Source organism: Ptychodera flava, chromosome 19 (assembly GCF_041260155.1).
Source record: "Ptychodera flava strain L36383 chromosome 19, AS_Pfla_20210202, whole genome shotgun sequence".
NCBI lineage: Eukaryota > Metazoa > Hemichordata > Enteropneusta > Ptychoderidae > Ptychodera > Ptychodera flava.
The window spans coordinates 30068321-30089329 of NC_091946.1; the positions used below are offsets into that span (position 1 = coordinate 30068321).

The 21009-nt window shown below is 36.4% G+C and overlaps 1 protein-coding gene across 1 annotated transcript; it reads right to left on the bottom strand.

Annotated features, from left to right (window-relative positions):
* Positions 1-1059: 1059 nt before the first annotated feature.
* LOC139119232 (PCI domain-containing protein 2-like) lies at positions 1060-13248 on the bottom strand. Its single transcript, XM_070682918.1, has 13 exons — positions 13103-13248; positions 11867-11908; positions 10557-10678; positions 10076-10141; positions 9156-9197; positions 8736-8790; positions 8256-8359; positions 7755-7830; positions 7071-7212; positions 5111-5211; positions 3720-3919; positions 2667-2790; positions 1060-1511 (listed from the first exon to the last, which is right to left on the bottom strand). Exons 1-13 carry the CDS (start codon positions 13136-13138, stop codon positions 1413-1415), a joined length of 1209 nt encoding a protein of 402 aa, XP_070539019.1. The 5' UTR covers positions 13139-13248; the 3' UTR covers positions 1060-1412.
* Between the last annotated feature and the right edge of the window lie 7761 nt (positions 13249-21009).

Genomic DNA, 21009 nt, shown 5'->3' on the forward strand with positions numbered 1-21009 from the left:
ATTTCTTTGGATGTATAAGCCGATTTAGAAAGTGATAGAAAGTGTTACAAATGTACAAAAATAAGCATAAATTAAGCGTTCGTGACACATAACAAGGGGTTTCTCGAGTAGAAGCCCCTGGTTTTACTGCTGTTTTGTGTTGATGAACCGGGGGCTTATACAGGGTCGAGCACAGTATCCCTAAACCAAAATATTGATGGACTACCAGCTATTGTCACTGGGCTACCAACTTCAGAAAATGGTAGCCCAAGTGGACTACCGAGGTGAAATTTTAATTTCGAGCCCTGACCTTTGTTATGTCCTTCGTATTTTCTACACTGAAATGGATTTGTAATTCTGTCAGTGTGTGTTGTTGTAAAGTATGGATCTGGGTGAATTTCTGTCTTTTCATCAGGGCAGCATTCTTGGATAGAACTTTCAAACTCACCTTTTGAACACCAGTGAGATGTTCAATGCTGGCCATTTTATCCAGAGTAATGGTGAATTCAGTTACAGTACTGAAATATTTGTCAACAGTCTCATATTCCTAAGTGTCAGAAGTTCAATCTGCACAATAAGTTCTTCCTCAATATCCCTGTGTAGGTCTAGTTTTGCCACAGAAAACAATGGGTCTTGGTCAAACCACAATGGTAAAGGTTTTGTTGATGTGAACAGAAATAACTGATTCTTGATGTAAAAAGAACATCAAATCTTGATTATTTAAGCAATAAAGCACACCCAGCGATGGTACACCACGAGATTTTGACCAGTTCATGACAAATGTACACGAGCAATAGTGGGTGTGATTTATTGCTATTATATCATAACAGTATATTGAAATTCTGGGGTGGAACGTCATAAACGGATTTTTGCTCAAACTCAGAGCTCGCGCGTATGCCAGCCGTGGTATATCGCAAATATACCATGGTTCTTTTCGTGTCTCGACCAATAAGATCGCTGTATTTGCACCATCAATATACCGGTACTGTTATGATACAATAAAGAATATCTCAATTTGGTCAAATTTGAGAAATTTATTTGAAGCTTAAGTCTGCCTTAAAAAACCTTAGAACCAACAACTTGCTTTCAGAATCAGACAACTTTATTTACAATGACTCTCCACTTAAAGATGGATGCATTACTGTTTAACAAATATGAAAAATATGAAACGACAACAAATGACTGCTCAAAAACATATCTTGAAAGAATAAATGAACAGTCAACTCTGGAAATATTGATAAGTACAGTAAGAAGATTTCCTGAAAATGTTAAACAAAGTTGTAATGATATTTGTATGAAATAGAATAAAGAAAATCTTCAGTTTGCCTCTGAAAACTTGATATTTCTGATAATTTTGTTGTAAAATCAAGTCATTCCTTTTTTATCATACTTTCATAAAACCAAATATATACATGAAGTACTGTCCATGGTCATCATGAGCTGACACCGATTGTCTGTGGTGGTGGGAATGCATTCTGTTTACTGATAACCAACTTCTTGTGCTGGTGGGATATATAACCACGGATGTATCCCTGTAAAGCAAAAAATAAAAAGTTTTGTATGAAAAAAACAAGATCAAATTGCGATATCAACTGTTAAGCACAAAGTGTGGAAATATAGAAACTTTCTGAACGATGAGTATCTTCATTTAATTTCAGAGCAACCTTCATTTATCCTACAAAAGACAGGGCTTCTGGAATTTACCATTATTCCTGGAAGGGGGAAGTAAGTGGCTTTGGTCATAGACAAATCACAAATCCTGTCAGACTCCTATCTTGGGTTGAAATTAGTGAAAGACGTGATAAATCTATGTATCTTGCTCATGTCAGGCAAGACTTTCTGGGGATTTTTTCTTCTCATTCCACAAGCCTTGAAATTAAAAGAGAAAACAATCTAAAAAGCCCTTCTAAATTCTACCCACACTTCTTACATTTACATTCTATCTCCTGATATTTGTGAATGGTCATATGAGTGACAGAGATTCCATCAGAAAAACATGGCGTTCTTCTGGATGATAGTGTCATCGGAGCGTCAGCCCTCACATCCCTCACAATGAGACCTACTTGTTCATACTACTTGTTCACTTGTTCATAGACCATTGTTTGAGTTACTGTATCAATTCATAATTATCATCTATAAATCTTTTAATAATGTAAAATCGCCACTAAATCCTCAGATTAAAATGATATCTTTTATTTACCAAAGTAATATATCCACCAGGAAAAACTGCTTTACAAATCAACGACATACATTGCTCTGTGACTTCACATGACCTGTATTTCCTGACATTTTTGTTTTTACAAATCTGCCAGTTTGTCCAAAACTTTACAATGGACAATCTAGCCATTAATATTGTACAGGTACACTGAAAGACACATAAGCCTTCATAAAGTGATCACACTGGTGGATTCAATCAACCAATGATGTAAGGTCACGCTTGGCTCATGAAAATGGCCAATCGCCACAGTAACACATCCCCAACAAAAAATTCTCATTGTTGATCCACTGAAAGGGGAAAAGCTGAGAGTTGAAATAAAAGATAGAATAATGATCATATGGGGTCAATTCTTTCAGTTTAAGCCTCATACCACAGTTCCCTTCATAGAGGTCAAACTTTTCAATAGGAAACAATGAGATTAATCCAAACCATAATGGTGAAAGCATGGAGAAAGGGATATAATACTCACTGTGTAGATCAAATTTGCTATAATACACTGGACTTCATCAGAATCTATGTCATCCATTTGCATGTATTTCAGCGCTACTTCAAAGGCACTGACTGGCAGTTGATGGGTTTTCATGATTATTGAGCTGAAAGCACAATAGATGAAGCTATAAACAAATGACGTCATGGACAACACTGATCTGCTGTGATTTTCATATGACATGTCAACACAGTCTGATTCAAACCTAATAGCTGTGCTGAAAATAATCCATGGGCAATTTCATCACAAGTAGAACAAATTTAACCTTTTCCCTGCCAGACAGTATCACTTCCCAATCAGCAAACTCGGTGAAAAGCAGTATTGAGCCAAAACTATACATATTTCCGCTCATTTGGCTTGGTCTGTTCCAAACGCTTTAGTCCATAAAAATCATGTTTATGGTATCTGTGATTTCAGGGCCTTCAAATGTTCAATATTTTGTTAAAACACACCAAATAAAACACATTGTGTTTCACTAGTTTTAATGTACTTGACCTGATAGTGAAATATGAACTTGGCAGGAAAATAGTTAAACAAAGTCATCGTAAAATCTTGCAAGGCAAATACCACGATTTGGAAAAAAAGATAAGTTTATCAAAAGGACAGATAAATTCTAAAAATTTCAATGATCAAAATTTCAGCATGATTTCAACAAATCTGGATGAAGTTCTCCCTAGAAACCGATAATCTAAATGTCAAAGTGATTACCAAGTTCATCATAACTTGATTTGCTCCAACAATCTAGCTTTGGAGAACATGATATCTAAAGCTTCATTTCATCAGCCATTTGATTGGCTACGCCATATACACAGAATATTGGTTACAGCTTTGCTTCAACATAGAATATTGGTTACAGCTTTGCTTCACACAGCAAAGATACACTGATAACCAACGCTTGGATCATGACTTATTTAATATTCGAACTTCCTGAATAATTTCAGTCTGCTTTCCAATTAGTGAGAATTCTTTGATTTCAGCATTAATTTATATTGTTTTTGAACAAACTTTTAGGTTTATGAGATTTTTGTAACTTACACTTTCTTGAACAGACTTCTGTAGGTTATAATCTTAAGTTTCTCAAGGATGAGGTAAACACCACACTTTATAAAGAATGCTTCATGTTTGTCCAACGATTCGTTGAATAATAACAAATTGCCTTTCTTGACTGCGTTGGCAACATCTGCGAACTGTAGCAGATCATACTTCTGTAGAAGTGAGGCTACTGGCATCTGACCCTACACATGACACGGTAAATAAAACAAGAGTTAGTTTTTTGAAAGCATTACTACAATTCTGCAAAATGACCAAGACATGCACTATATAAAACAAGACAAATATACCTGAATCATCAGAAAGGCCAAATAAAAACATGTCTTTCCTGAGATGGGTGTCTTTCTTACCCTTACTTGAACCAACTAAATTGTCTTTATATTTTCAAAGACAATAATTCATGAATTAACCACACTTTCCATTTTATTCAGGTCATAGTAAAAAAACAGGAATTCAAAACAAATTTGCTGACCAGCCCACCCTATTTCTGGCCGAATCAGAAAAACAAAACTTTAAACCATAACTGAAAACATTCTACAAATTTTTCATCAGGAAAAGTTGAAGAAATCCATGATAACATCTCTCAACTCCCACGAACCCAAATCTCCTGGACTTGACCAAACTACTGAGGGCGCCTGGTGCCAGACCAGTCATTTGGTTTGTTACCAACAAAGATAGCCTAGGGGAAAGACAGTGCTGACCTTGGAGTTTTGATACCTGCATTTGATGCTTGTCTGGTTTGAGCTTGGCTTTGAAACATTTTTGCAAAGACCATTGTCTATTTGAATCAAAATGCAGACTGTTATGAAAGATGGTTGTAGCATTCTGTGATTAAATATAATGAATATAAGACCCATGAAAATTGTAGCAATGAGCATGAATTTCTACATAACACCACTGGGGGCGCTATTTCATCACGTACTTGCCCATAGGAAAATTTAATTACTCAAGTTGACACTGATCTATCACCAGTTGACATGGTTTCTACTGAATGTTTCAAAATAGGAAAAGTTAGCTCAACACTACTGTATTGGCCTATGGGAAATCAATTAAGATTCTTAAGCCACCTATAAACACAGCATGGAGTTGGCTACATCACAAACCAGGGCATTTGATAGAGCCTTCTGCATTAGATCGCCAATCTCATAAGCACTGAACTAGAATGACAGTATAACTTTGTAACTGAAAACACAAATTTAGAAGCACTTGAAAGACCTGGGCTCCTTTGGGTAACAGGTGGCAAGAACAGGAAAGTTTCTGCCTGACACACCCTATGTCCACAAGGCATGATAAGGAAACACCCATATTACATATTTTAGCCAAATATGGAAGGTGACAGCTTACCACACAGTCCCTCCACAAAAAACCGTGCTTACCAGTAGCATTTTGACAGGAAGCAGATAAATGAGAATCATCCTCTTGTTTTTTCTACTTGATCTGTGACAGTGATTGAAAGCAAATGAAAGGTACTCTTCAGCTGAAAAATAATGTAAATAATACGTGTCAATCAGTGCATGAGAGAAAATTCAATTTTGATACTAATACAGCTCGAAATTAACTTTTTCCCCTGGTAGTCCACTTGGGCTACCATTTTCTGAAGTTGGTAGCCCAGTGACAATGGCTGGTAGTCCATGAATATTTTAGTTTAGGGATACTGTACTCGTCCGAGTATAAGCCCCGGTTCAGCAACACAAAATAGCAGTAAAACTAGGGGCTTCAACTCGAGAAACCTCATGTTATGTGTCACGAACGCTTAATTTATGCTAATTTATGTACATTGTAACACTTTCTATCACTTTCAAAATTGGCTTATACATCCAAAGAAATTGTAACTTGAGTAAAGAAAAACAGAAAAAATATTCTCATGATCTTTATGAACTAGCATGCCTTGTTACACACCAGAGTCTCTCTATACAGAACGTAATACATTGATACTGATCGACAACCATAGATAAAAGACAGCGAAACTCAGCCAAGCTTAACTGATACAGTGTTTTATATTACTATTTCAAATCAAACTGATTACACAATCTCTTGATAGAGAAGTGACAGTATTGTGAAATTTCAGCATCAAAACCCCAAAACTTGACACAAGTACGTCTTGTATGCTGCCGATCAACAGCATGGTGTGAACTGGCATGCAAAGACTGCACACGGAAAAGCAACTCAGCATTCTAGTATCAAACGCTCTGCATCTTGTGAAAACAACAACATAGCAGTGAAAATTGTAATAGTCACCAGAAAAAACTCTTCACAGATGAAAGGATAATTGCTTCAAACAAATGAAACTGCATGTTGACTGCATTTAGCTCGTCCGAAAGTGACGAACATCGCAGGCCAAGTATTTCATGTCCCAGGCTTTGGTAGTCCGTGTGGGCTACCATTTCATGGACTTTGGTAGCCCCAGGGAAAAGTTGGTAGTCTGTGGACGCGGGACTACCACTAATTTCGAGCCCTGTAATACATCTTGTAATTATTCTAATAGCCTAGTTTAATCATATGCAGCAATATAATACATCAACGAGCTTCCATTCCAGAGATGAAAATAATGACGTTTGGTATCTTGTACGGACTAGTGCATACTAAGCTTTTCATCAACATGCAACTGCTTTCCAGTATTTCTGTACCATGGTTATACTTTATCAATAATATATTCAAAGTCATTTTCCCAAACATGATCTAATGCAAGTTTACATTTTTGCATTCTTGGACTATGTCACTATACTTGGGATGTCTGTGTGTTTTACAATCTTTGCACAAAAAAATAACTGCTGGACCAAAGGTAGCTTTGTACATATCCAGCTTTTATGTTTGGCCTGCAGACTTCACACTGTCAAATATGATGATAAACTATTGCCATTCCAGGGCTTGAAACAATTTTTTGCCATGATGTGCACTGTGCATGTTTTTTTTTGCATTGCACTTGCCTCCTAGTATGCACAGTGACTGGGTTATATTTCATCAATTATGCATTTCAAGTCTTTCTCTCAATCGTTAGATACAAGTTTCTCCATTTGTAGTTTTGGATGTACAGTCCACAACTGAAAATGGGGCAACTTGTATCAGATGATGGAGAGCAATGTTTGGATCTTCCAAGTGTTTTATCATCTGTGTACCAAAGTGTAGTTGTACAGCAACAGGTAGCTCCATAGCTGAATCCAAGAGTAGGGTCCCATTCACCATACAACCTCAAGCACCAAAACACTTATCAGGGCCTTAACCCTTTCATCCCCAGTTCCCTGTATACAGATCCAACTTTGCCATAGAAAACAATGGATTTGGGACAAACCATGGTGGTGAAAGGGTTAAAGAATAATATTACAAGTTCAGACTTACCTCCTTTGAAGTCACTATCAAACATAGCTTTTCTACCGACATAGTACTTGTACGTCACTCTCTGTGAGATTGGGAACTGGTCCTTCAGATTTGAACTGTCTATGGCTCGGATAAGAGGCTTACACAAATGTAGTTTGTTGATCTGACAAGAAATTTGAAGTAATATTGGTTAGCAATGATAGAAAGGAACCGACTACCTGTGTAATTTACAAAGTACAAGTATATGTAAGGGGTGGCATGTTAAGGTAGGGTGTTTCTGGGACACCTTCACCTTGGATGTCAGAACAACAATTATTTTGGCATTGAGACATTATTACATTACTTTTTCAATTACCTTTCATTTCAGAAGTTTTCCGTATTGTGCATAATTATCACACATGCTATCAAGAGACAATACAATTCCTCAATCCACAAGCTGTTAGGGATCCATCTTGGATTTTTGAATAAGTAGTGACAAATTTCCCTTTCCAATCTAAGACTTGTCCAAATTACACTTTGGCGATCTACTATTGTGTGAATATGGTTAAAGTCATACCAGCCAAGAAGCAGTCTACGTGGGCATGAACCTCATTGCACAGACAGTTGGTTCTCTACAGTCATACTTAGTTTGTGAAGAATTACATTTTACTGACATACAATCAAAAAAATATTCAGCTTTATGCATACATGAAATAATTACCATACCTTGAAGTATATTTTGAAAAGTTGATTAATGAGGTACAACATTCCCCATTTCTTGGAGTCTTCTACCGCTGCTCTCCTAAAAAATGTGAAAAATCAAAATGTATTTGCCGTTCACAAATTTTACTCCATATCAAGTTGAAAGACATTTCATGTGTTTGTTTCCATACCATAGTAACAGTGTATAGCTAACATGTTGAAAGTCAATCCTTGCCACTTGGTATGGATTGAGTCAGGGAGCTATGGTTTGCCGGGTTAGGAATCGGACTACAAAAACACTGGCATTTTCATAACTATGGAACTGGATAGGTTGCTGTTTGAAATCTTTCAAATAATCAGAAAGTCCACTCCAAACAGACACAGACATACACACAGACACACAAACAATATGGCTGACACCTGTGTCTCCCTTGCAAAGATATGTCAACACATATACACGAACACAGATACCCAAACAAAGGCTTAAAAATAAAACATAGAGTTTACTGATCTGATTGTACTCACGTATCACTGGCACATACTCTGAAACAGTTCATTAATATCTCTGCTGCTTTTTCCAAAGTTTCTCCTGGTCTCCCCCTTCCCTTCTTGGCTAACTGTGAATCTGCCTGAAATGCAAAAACAAAGGAATGTTGACAGTCATTGAGTGTCCCTGATACACGTGTATTGTATGTACACACACATCATCAGTAACTGGCATCCACACTGGCTCACATATTCAGCAAAACTACAAATGGAATAAGGAGCTACATGCGTTCGCAGTCTATATTCTAAAACCAGGTTTCTAATACTTTGAACAATTCTGAATGGCTTATCCTTGGCTCTACAAAAACCCACAGATAAAAAAGTCAATTTCTGAAATGACTTTTTGAGAAGATTGTTCTTAAAATTGTGAAGTCACTAGTAATGTCACAATTTAAACAGCCTTGATCTTGTGCCATTATTTACATGAATCAAAGAAATCTATGATTGTCAAGTACTTACACTGTTTGCAATGAGTCTCAGATCAACAACAAGAGAAAACATCAGAGACAGACCCCTATGAAAGCAAAGTAGACATGGAGTTTCAAGCTTTCAGTTATACATACAACTTTTGGTGTTATCTATTAAATCTTCTCCCAATAACCACAATCAACATATTCTCTTCAAATATGCAATAATGGAATATTGGGACACAGAATAAAATCTATCAGAAATAGAGTACAAAGGCTGATACTTTTCAGACAGTTTTCTTAACTACTCATATAACACTGCTTGAATTGTATATTTTGTTCAAAAAGATTGACTGACCAGTGATGAATCAAAGCCGGGTGTGTCTGTCATTGATGAACCCAACAGTCTGTTGTCATGGTATCAACCATGGTGAGGAAGAATAATATCTGTAAGTATAAATTTTGCACTTACCAATTTTCATCTTTACTGCTTTGAAATCCACGAAGAAAAGCTCTGATGTTTTGATAAGGATAATGTTGAATTTAGAAATCAAGAATGGTGCCCTGTACGTTTCTATATCTGTAATGTACTTTAATGCTCTGCCATTACTACAGAATTAATATTCATATTGTCATGACGATATCCCCTATAGATAATGCAATGAATCAAAGATGCTGTACTTTACAAAACAGAACACCAGCAATAGCGTAGTGGATCATCTGAAGGTTTATAATCTGTTTTCTCCCAAGGTGTTACAGTTCAGCAATTCATAGTTGACCATATCTTATTGCATGTGTGACAAATTTTGAATGAACATACAGATCCAACTGTATCCCGAAAATTTCACTGATTTGATACTTCTGCATTGCGATATATGGCCTGAATATGGATGTCTTGATTTTGAAATATTAAAATTACTCTGACTTTTTAAATTATTTTGAACTTAAATTTCTGAATTGTGTTGATATGTAACAGCAGAGAAGTAACTAACAGTAACTTCACTGGTCTGTCTAAAAGAAACCAGTAGGAGCCATTTTCAAAACTACCACATCTTTCTGTCAAAAACTAAATAATTTGGTGAACAGATTTGTTACCTAAATTACTGTACTCTTTAAAATTATTAGACTGCACACATTCAACCTGAAATTATAACATCAAAATATTTCAACTTCACATGAAATTAATCTTTGATTTTCTGATCAACAGCGATGAAGACCAAACAATGTACCTTACAGTAACAATACATATATCTCATAAATGTTTTATCAGTGTGATAAAATAGTATCTTTCCATTTTCCAAGGCAATGAGAGCTTGTTTCTGAATTCAAGGTTGTCATCCTTCTTTGCAGTCTTTCCATTTCTGTACTCTTTGGAAAAGCATAAAAGGATACTGTAAAGCAATTTTCTGACAGGCATAAGCTTCCACAAAATCATGGTTTGAAACATACCAAATGCCCCTGAAATATGAAACACATAGAATAATTTCACATAAGAGAAGCATTATACATATGTAATAAATCTTTCCAAGACAGTTTCACAAAAAATATATAGAAAATAAATCATCTAATAAACAAACGACGAACGGGCTTTCAATATACTGACGTGTGGACAGATAATATACATTTTTCATAGCACCAGATTTCAATGCTATAAGGGTCCACACTTCAGAGATCATTGTAAATTACACTGAATAATCAGATGAATTGGAATTGGAAAGGTATGTCATTTCATATACCATATACAAAAAGCAGATATACAAACAAATAAACATACATGCAAATAAATGAATATAAACACATAAACAAATAGGTAAACATAAAAGCAAACAAAGGAATAAAGATTCAAACAAGCAAAACTATAGCAGTATCTCACTTAAGATGGGCAGCTACCATTTCATCATAGGGTTGGTTAAACCATTCCTCACATTTGGGTTCTGGGTGTTCCAACTTCAATCTGGGATTAGCGATGTGGGGATGACGGAATGACAATAGTCTCTGTAAACAAAAATAGACACTTTATTTTCTACAGCTCAATGACTGCTACAGCGCTTCCTTCACAAATGTTAGAACACATATCTGATGAGGTAATTCTTACTTGCGAAAATCGACCATGTAAGTATAGCGTTTTTCAAAGCTTCCAAGACATGGTTACTAAAATATATATGTTGGGAACCTCAGAAACATTTCTGTTATCCCATGGTAAGATCTGCTGTGAGTCTGACAAATCGCAGGGTATACTTTATGGCATGACTTGAGAAATTTATAGTGGTTCAACTCTTACCAAAAACACTGCACAAATGATAACCTGTGAGTGGCTCAATAATTTAAAACAAATTCATAAATTGATGTGCAGCACAGTTGCAAGTGAGATGTACTGCCAAAAAATATGCAAAAGCTCATTAAACATTGAAACTGCTCGTTTACTTCACTGGAGTAAGAGTCACACAAACCAAAAATGGAATAATTACATATATGGAATCCACAATTACTGTGGTAGCTTGCTGAAGTATAACAATTGCCTTCAGGCTTTGAAATACTTGGGTATTTTTATTTTATTCAAGCCATCATCCAATGGGCGAACACCAAACTACAGGGTGAGGTACCCATAATCCACTGCCCTAATGGAGCAAGGAGTAAACTGCCTTACTCAAGGGCACACCACTAAGTTAGAGTCTCAGTGTAGGTATTACCATCCTTCATAACCATCCTTTGACAGTGAGTCTATTATTCCGGACTTCACATGATCTTGAACTCACCATCTTCTGATAGTGAGACCGATACCCTAACCACTGCCCTAGGGTGCCTCCTTTTTTGCTTGTCTATTGGACCATAATTTACCTGTCCAGATCAGAGAAGAACTTTTCCTTACATTCTAATTCACAGTAATCCTTTATTCCATTGTGGCCGACTGGTAAATATTACCCAATTGATCTTTGAGATATTTTGGGGATCAGTTTCACATTCAGTGAGAACCATTTGTTTCTGAAAATGTTCTCAAACTGCATAGAGCAGAGACAATGCAATACTCATGACAGACTAAACTATCAAACTGTCCTCTGAAACAAGTACTTTTCAAACTGCCCATCCAAAGCACCACAGTGCATTTAGTCAGGTTTGCTTTTATGATAAAGAATGCACAACTAGACAGGAAAAATGGGAAGATAATAAAAAAAGAATTCTTACCGCTGCTGATTCTCCATCTTTTTGATTCAAACATTCTTCAACCTACAAAAATTTAACAATAAATAATTAAATATATTTTCAGGATACATGTATTTAAGAAGTAAGAAAATGGTGTGGTCACTGGCATAATTTTTGAATTGCTCTCATCTGAATTAAGAGAGCACTTACCCTGACTTGCTTCATGATTAAAGATGCAGTATGTCTGCATCATGTGATTTCTCTAGGGCTTCTGGAAGTGTGATTTGATCATGAGGGGGTGTGTGACATCATGAGAAATGGGGAGAGCAGGTGGCTTGTACCACAGATTTTTGAAGGGCTTCCCAGTGTGTGAGATAAGACTCATAGGGGTTTTTATCTATATTATCCTTTGACCCTTCTCAAGGTTATAATAGTTTATTAGTGAATACTTCTGTAAGGCCCTGAGACATTACTTCTTACAGTTGTGACAAAGTTTTCAGACCGTTCAATATCAGTGTAAATAGTAATGGCAACCATTTTTTGATGAATGATTAATTAGCCCTGTGCAGTACTGGTCTGTGTGTTTCCAGTGTTTCCATGTAGGAAGCAATGTAGCATGTAGAGACGGTCAGATGACTACATAATACTACAATTATTACACCTCATAACATCCAGTAATTGTGATGGGCTGAGTCACTCATTTCCTATAGAAAAAAATTATATAAGAGAGCTGGGGAAAGACAGCCTTTTCACATGCAGTGATACTGCCTGCTACCATGTTTTGGCATGTACTGAACATCAAATCTATAATACATAACAAATGTTAGTGTATTGGTTGTAGATTTTTGCTGCCAATGGCCATACCTGGTTGAAATATTTTAGTACAACCGTACAGTACATACACAAGAATGCCTACAAACAACGATGTCTCTGTATTCAGAAATTCATAAAAATTACCGTCATGAACACCTTTGGCTGGGGATGGTGTTTTTATTTACATGTGCTACGTTATGTAAGGTAATAACAGGGCGCTTCGTAGCTGCGAGGTTTTGCCTGGGTTGCACGTCAAATCCTCCAGATTAATGTACAACCACGTGTGTTGTGAATGAATGTGTTATCAGTACTGAGAGATGCATAGATGATATATGACTGACAATGACATGCATGAGCTCGGTGTAATGTGATGGAAATACATTTGACCTGCAACTTGACATCTGAAAGTCGTTATAGTGTTTGCACTTTAACGTTGCTGATTGCAAAAATTGTTAGTAAACAAACCTGCTGAAGATACTGGTTTAGTGTAATGTGCGCCATCCTCAGAAGGCAACAACTGCAGTTCTCCAAGCCTCGATTTGGAGCATCTAGACCTTGGACCAAACTATTTATCGAGGAGGGAAATATTCTACTCGAGAGGAACAAAGAAATTTTCCTTTGCCTTGCTATTTACTGCGTCAAAAACCTAAATTTGGACATACAGGCTATCTTGTGTAGTCACATTCTGGAAAAGAGAAAAATTTTGGACAGATTTTGGGTATTTTGGGGATTTATTGAGTGTTACAGTATCAGTGACGTAATGGGCCACGTAGGCTTCCCCACTGTCGCATCACCGCTTCACCCATTATTAATCCGCGTGAAATGGGAAGAGCGGTGATGATGTTTACACCAAAAATCCGATCAAATGTATTTTAGATATATTTTTCACGAATTTTAGCATCAACTAACTCGGAATATTTTTCGTTTGGCGGAATAAATCCTGTTAAAAGCACATTGAAACTTCAAGTGGCGGATATATATATGTTGAGCACGAGTATGCGTGCGCAACTCAGCGATTCGTGACTCTTTCCGGTGAAGAGGCTTGCGAGAGCGACATCATTCGTAGCATATTGCTCCACATTTCCCTTTAAATACTGGGGTTTTCATTTTATACACGTGGAAATCATGGCACCCAAACAGAGAATGCGAGTTGCAAGTGAAAAATACAACAAAAATGTAACACAGAGGGGAAATGTTGCGAAAAGTTTGGTAAGTTGTGAACAATACACGTACACTTGAAGAATTATGTTCGTAAACAACGACTTCCGTGTATCGTAGGTTTTCTTTCTCGTCTTCTGTGACTTAATATTTACGTCTCTTTGTTTTTCAGAAACCGGCAGAAGAAAAATACCCAGTCGGACCTTGGCTTTTAGGATTATTCTTGTTTGTTGTGTGTGGATCAGGTAAGTTTTACAGAACTTTGCCTTGCCATCTGCTGTGATCGCGATGGCAGATATTGTGCGAAATCCTTGTATGTTCTCGGTTTATACTCGATCATTTTGGTTTATCCAAAGACTTCATTTCAGACCATCTATTATTACATAGTGATCAGGTACTTTAACATCGTGTTTTTCTGTTGTCGCATGCGCCATACCGGGGCCTATAATGTTGAGACGAAGACACACATATGCTACCGAAGTACTCGACGCGTAATGCGTGAAAACGCCATGAGAGTTCAAAGGTCACCCTATGGACGTCTACCAGATTACATTTATAGATTAATTGTAAAAGTTCTTTATAATCTCTGTTTAAATATACGAGAACTCCTATGCGTCTTATTAATTATACCAGTGTACGTTTACTCTTTTTCGGGCATGACTGCAAACTTTGTGAATATGCACTGGTCCAGATTGTTAGGTCCAAAACCATGCCTCTGTGTCACAAAGCTGTAGTAACTAGTATTGATGTTTGCATGTTTAATATGTATGAGGGCCCTCATAAATTTAACTCAAAGCCAATTTTGCACCACTATCTAAGAGAATCAATGTGCAGATGGACATGACTGACTGGTGTGATTATTTCATTAACCACCCTTAGATTTACAGTAATAAATAATCAAACTATTGTCCTAAACTGTAAACAGCAGATGGGAAGCAAGGATACTCCAGTACTTTCAAGTTTTGCTAAAATAATGTGTGAGGAAAAAAATGGCTCCCCTGTTCACCACCTAGTTTACAACTAGTTCTTTTGAAAACAGTTCTTATTGTTTTTGCATACGTTGCCATATGGCAGTTACTCTTGGTCACACTTTGACAAATCTAAAGCTGCTTGTGTCATAGACTATTGTAAATGAATTGAAAATTGAAAGAAAACAGTGTAAACTCAAGCTGACTTGCCTTACCACAGTCTTTAATCCTTACCCTTGGAAGCTCATATGTCACCATCAGGTCAAGTCTCTTAACCAGTGATGCATAACATGTCCCATTAAAATTTGTTGCATTTTAAACAAAGACTTGAACATTTGAAGGCCCCTGAAAACACAGATGCTGTAAACATGATTTGTACTAACTAAATTTGTGACAAGTACTTACCGGTAGTGAAAATGTGTGTAGGTTTTGGCTCAATACCATCTTTTTACTGAGTCAGTAGGTAGGGAAGTTATATGGCCTTGAAGGATACAGGCTAAGAGTTTACCACCTTGGCAAATGTATCAGGCCAGCATCATACAACTTTCATTACAAGCTTGACAATCTCTCTGTTAATATTGAAATCATTTTGAATCTTTCAGTGTCAAAAGTGATGATAATTTCCATCAAAGACTTACTTAGAAAACTTCTAAAAAAATATGAAACTTACAATATTGTTTGCAACTCACTTACTTTAAAAATGCAATATCAACTATATGTGATACTCTCTTATGTTTAACTGATACTCTTATCTCTGTAAGATGAAATTGGAAAGATTCATGCAGGGATATAATAGACACTATTGATCAACGACAGAAAGTGTTTGAAAGAATAAGAAAGAAAAAAATGTCAGTAAAAATTCCTCTTCCCTTCAAAGAAGGGAATTGCAACAGATAAGTGGAATTCAGTGAAGAAACAGTCAATATTATAGGTACTACTAGTACTTCCTTAGTCATCCCTCCCTAAAACAAGTACCGTGGTTCAAAGTGGGCCTGGCTCTTTTTGGCGTGGTGAATTAATCCTGTAGATTGTTGTATTGGTCCTACCATATTAGCACTGTTTGAGCAAAATGTGATAAAATTTGATGAATTGAAAGCATTCAAAAGACCAGGTAAAACAAGGTAACAGGTTTGTAAAGATTCTTGAAAATGATGCAATAAATCCTCCCGTGTATGTATTCAGTTGATTTGCCATGACATTTTGGTCATGCCGTTTATTTTGTGTGGCAAAGCTAGACTCTTTGCAGGGAAATTTGGATGGAAGGGTGCTTCAAGGTCAATTAACTTATAGGTGTTTCAAGATTCCCTGTGACGAATCATATATCACAAGAGAATAGAAATGTTATAAGAGTGCTATGCTTGTTCTCTGTCCTTTGCAAAACCACTCGTGCAAATCTTGAGAGGGCAAATGCCTATTCTTGTCTATCAAGGGACTCCAAGTCTTATTTGTGTGTTAGTTCTGATAGGCTTGAATTGTATTTGCTGCCCTATAAAGAACAAAGCATAAATCAGATAAATTCTATCAGAATGCATAACCCTATCACAATCACATTTTGGTAAAACACTAATCTGTTCAGTTTCACCTTTGGGAAGTGGGGTTAAGGGTCAAAGCACATTGCCCTTCAATTATTTTTTGCATATTCTGGGTGTGCAATCTATTGTTGCTGTGATTTTAAAGAATGGGAGATTAAAGTCTCGGTGATCTACTACTTAATTACATGTGTTTCAGTATTACTTATTTCTGATTTTATTCCTTTCTGGCACTTTCCATGAAGAGTCAATAAAATATTTACAAGTCGTATTGTTAGAGAAATGTCAAACATGGTTTTTATAGAGCTTTTGTAATGTGACATGTTATTAACATGCAAATAATAAAATTTGGTACTTCTTTTATTTGTCATAGAGTATACTTAGATTTTTGTTTCCTCTTTTTCAGCACTATTCCAGATTATCCAAGCCATTCGCATGGGATAGAATGTGCACACCTTTATGGAAATAACTTGGACTCCGACACCTTTGACCTGGACCACTGTCTTTTGGAAACTCCCAGATGATGACGCTGTGGATTCATGAAGTCTAGTTGCAAATTCTACAGAATTGTGGTGCATTGACAGAAGATCACCAAAACCTGCATCTTTTTATTCAGATGTGTTCTGTACATTTGGTTCAATTGCAATTGTTTTAACATTGTACACTGTCGTTTCTCCACTTCTCTGTTTAGTCCTCACAAAAAATAAGATATATATTTCATTGTACAGAACAAAAGATTATTAATAAAATCAAAACTTTCCACAAATACTTACAAAAATGTGATTATGGCTGTAAGTGTGTAGTGAATATTATGATGATGATGAATTGATGATGAAAAGAATGAAGAAAGTGAAAAATCTTTAGCAAAGATGCAACTTTGACTTAAATAATACACACTGTTGCCTTTATGTTTATGGCAAACTGGAATAGCTGTATCTTAAAGTAGCTTCTCAGAAACGCTGAACAGCAGTATTTGCGAGTAAAGCTTGGTCAATAATACTTCAGGAATGAAAGAGGCAGGACTGTAATACATTACAGTGTAAAATGTCTATGGAGGCTTCCTATCTGATGGTAAAGATGGTGTATTCTTGTTGAACAGGTGAAATTCAACTTGATTTTCATGTTTAAACTTGAGAAATCTGCAGTTTGTTGAGCAATGTCCTGATGAGGAAGTTCACTGAAAGCACACATTTTCTTTCTCTTCCCAACTGACTTAATGGAAAATGACTGGTTTATGCTGTAGATCTTTGCAAATAGCATTGCTGTGGAATTTTTCCAGTCAATTAACCCTTTGAGTTCAGTAATTGTTCCCAGCAAAATTTTAGTGCAACATTTTTACCAATTTTAATGAATTTTTCTGTAATTTTTTGATAATTTTGGACCAAATGGACATCACTCTTCATGGGCTACAGTTTGTTATCAAAATTTTGACAAAATCTGAAAAAAATTGACTGGAGTATACTTTCTAAAGGTGACAAAAATTGACTTTGGCCGTCAAAGGGTTAACTAGAATTCCTGAATTACTTGTTGTCATAAAACAATAAGCAAATGTTAAAGAGTAGCAGAAAGTTTGTGATATTTTGCAATACTTTAATACATAGTCTAGTAAGAAGTTTGATCATTGATATGATGTGTCTAGATGTGTCTTAACTCTTTGTAAATTGCACTGTATTCATTATGGTCAGCTTTGTTGGTTGTATTTTGAGCAAAATAGCCGTGGTTTGTGACATAGTTTCAACATTAGTCTTATGGCCATGCAAGTCCCAGTCAAATTTTAAAATACTCAAAAGACTGGATCAAAGTCCAAAATTTGTATACCAATTAGACATTGAACATTGGAAGATGAGTGCTGCCTATCAGGTTGATCTTTCACACTGCATGTTCAACATTATCATATGGGCTTCACCACTGGGTTCAACTCAGTGTAGGATAACAGTCCTAGTGTAAAGACTGGTTTATGCTGTAGATCTTTGCAAATAGCATTGCTGTGGAATTTGTCCAGTCTGAGTTCTGTATTTTGTTCCCACCAAAATTTTAGTGCAACCATTTTAACCAATTTTTTGAATTTTTCTGTAATTTTTTGATAATTTTCGACCATATGGACATCACTCTTCATTGGCTACAGTTTGTTGATCAAAATTTTGACAAATCTGAAAAAAATTGACTGGTAGTATACTTTCTAAAGGTGACAAAATTGACTTTGGCTGTCAAGGGTTAACTAGAATTCCTGAATAATGTGTTGGCCTAAAATAATAACGAAATGTTGGAGAGTATCAGAAAATTTGTGATTTTTTGAAATACTTTAAAACAAACTAGTAAGAAGTTTGACCATTGATTTGTCAGATCTAGATGTGTCTTTGTAAATTTCACTACATTCACTCTAGTCAGCTTTATTGGTTTTATTTTTAGCAAAATAGCCGTGGTTTGTGACATAGTGTCAACATTAGTCTTATGGCCATGCAAGTCCCAGTCAGATTTTAAAATACTCAAAAGACTGGATCGAAGTCCAAAATTTGTATACCAATTAGACCTTGAACATTTGCAGATGAGTGCTGCTAATCAGGTTGATCTTTCATACTGCAAGTTCAACATTATCATATGGGCTTCACCACTGGGTTCAGCTCAGTGTAGGATAACCGTCTTAGTGTAGAGAGTATCCTGTGACTATCCCGTTGGACATGATCGTCTGTAGTAATAGGGAAGCACATGTCCGGTTAACATGTTTACTTTCCAAATATTTCCGTATTGACTTTGTTGTAGGCGTATACACTTATATTATGTTCACACAGGGGGTCCCTTGAAATGCTCCTGAAACGTCTTGGATCAAATACTGGTAAAAAATAGCCTGTGGACACTCCTGTGTGGTTCTGGAATGTTTCAGATCTGAGTCTGTGTTGCTCGCCAGACCTGAGTCGGTGTACAAGCTGGCTGAATGGACCAAGCCTGCACAAGATCATTCTATTATTATTAAACGCCCTAATGTGGCAGGTATTTGTTAGGTATAACGTTCAACTTGCTCTTGATACAGCAACTGCACACACTGCTGCATCTTGTGGCAACAATTGGTCTGATGAAGAGGTAAAATCACGGATTTTAGTCTGCTCAGACAAAAACATCCAATGAATGCCGAGTGCAAACCCAAACTGAACAGCTCTTTTGAAAAAAAATGAAATTTGGACTCAAATTGAGCAGTGCCACCAGAAAATCAAGTCACTGAAATTCCGATATAAGGGAAGTTGTAAACAGCAACAGATGAAGTGGTACAGGGAGAATCTTGATGCTGTTCTTTAGGGCATCATCTCAAACGAACCAAAACAACATCGTTCACACCCACTATCTTGCAAGGCTATAAGCTTGGTTATATACACATTTTGAACTGGAGAGGGCGCATTAAGCCAGCTAAAATACTCGAGAGTCGAGACTAACTTTGTCTTCATGGATACATGGACTCAAATCATTATCCTTTGTGTTTGCAAATCACAAACAGTGTCTCTAAAATGTTTCACTTTTACCTAGTGTGAAGACAGCATGTGTTTTCTGATAATTGACAAGTCCTAGTATTTGACCTTGAAAATCATAGACTACAATGTTCCACTGTCCTAGTACTAAACCTGTACACAAAGGGTGTATGTGGAAGTACAAATTGGAGCTCCACTGGCTGTAACCTCTGATATATTTTTGGATATATTTATTCCAATTGTAATTAATCATGTTAACATGCCTTGTGTTCAGCTTGTCAAAACAGCCAGCACATGGGATGATTGTTGACAACTGAGTTCCAGTCCAGACTAGACGTCATCTGTGAACAGTAACTATGTAAAGTGTACACAATGCATCATGTTTGCAAGGTTGATATTTTCTGTTTCCACAAAATTCATGATTTCAGGGAGAAAACATGACATTTTGTACAAAGTTATCCTATCCTTTTAAGTAGATCTTGTGTATTCGTGGTTCAACAACAGAGAGACAAAAAGAGATACCAGATACACAGTGTGTACTTAATGATCAAGATCCCAACTGGGATACGATTTCAATAAAGGCTTACTTTACTTTACTTTACAAAAGTTGTGTGTCTGGGTATGATGTATAAATTTGGAAAACCGCCAAAACAACCAAATCAGTCTTTACTTTGTGAAAATAAAGTTTTTCCCGTCTATATATGAGCAGTTACTGTAACTGGCTTGTAATCTTCCTTGGGAGAGCCACTTTGCCAACCTCCTTTCTATCTAGCTGTTATGCTATATCACAACACATAATAACAGGGAGACTCGCTCCTCTCAAATTTCATTAACAGTGTATAATATTGAAAGTTATCTTAAGATTCATATCATACAATTTATTTTGTCAGCCCAAACACTGAAAATGTTGTATGCACATATTTACAAGTCATGAAGCTAGAACAGCAAACGCTGTGTTTCCCAAGGGCCTGACAGTCATCGTGAAACAAGTTTCATAAATGTGTTGGCCAAGGGAAACAACTATTTTGAGGATTCTCAGGTCCAAAAGAAAACAAGCATCTGCTGTTACGGGAACATGGTCTGTCAATATGTTGGTTGTAACACACCTCATCCAATTTTCTGATGGAAAAATTGAGTTCCTCTGCTATCACACATCCATTAAATCCAGTTGCAGACAACAACACCATCTTTGCTACACATTCTACAATGTGCACGTATTCAGACAATCAACAGTTGTTCCGAATTGTAAACCAGTCAAG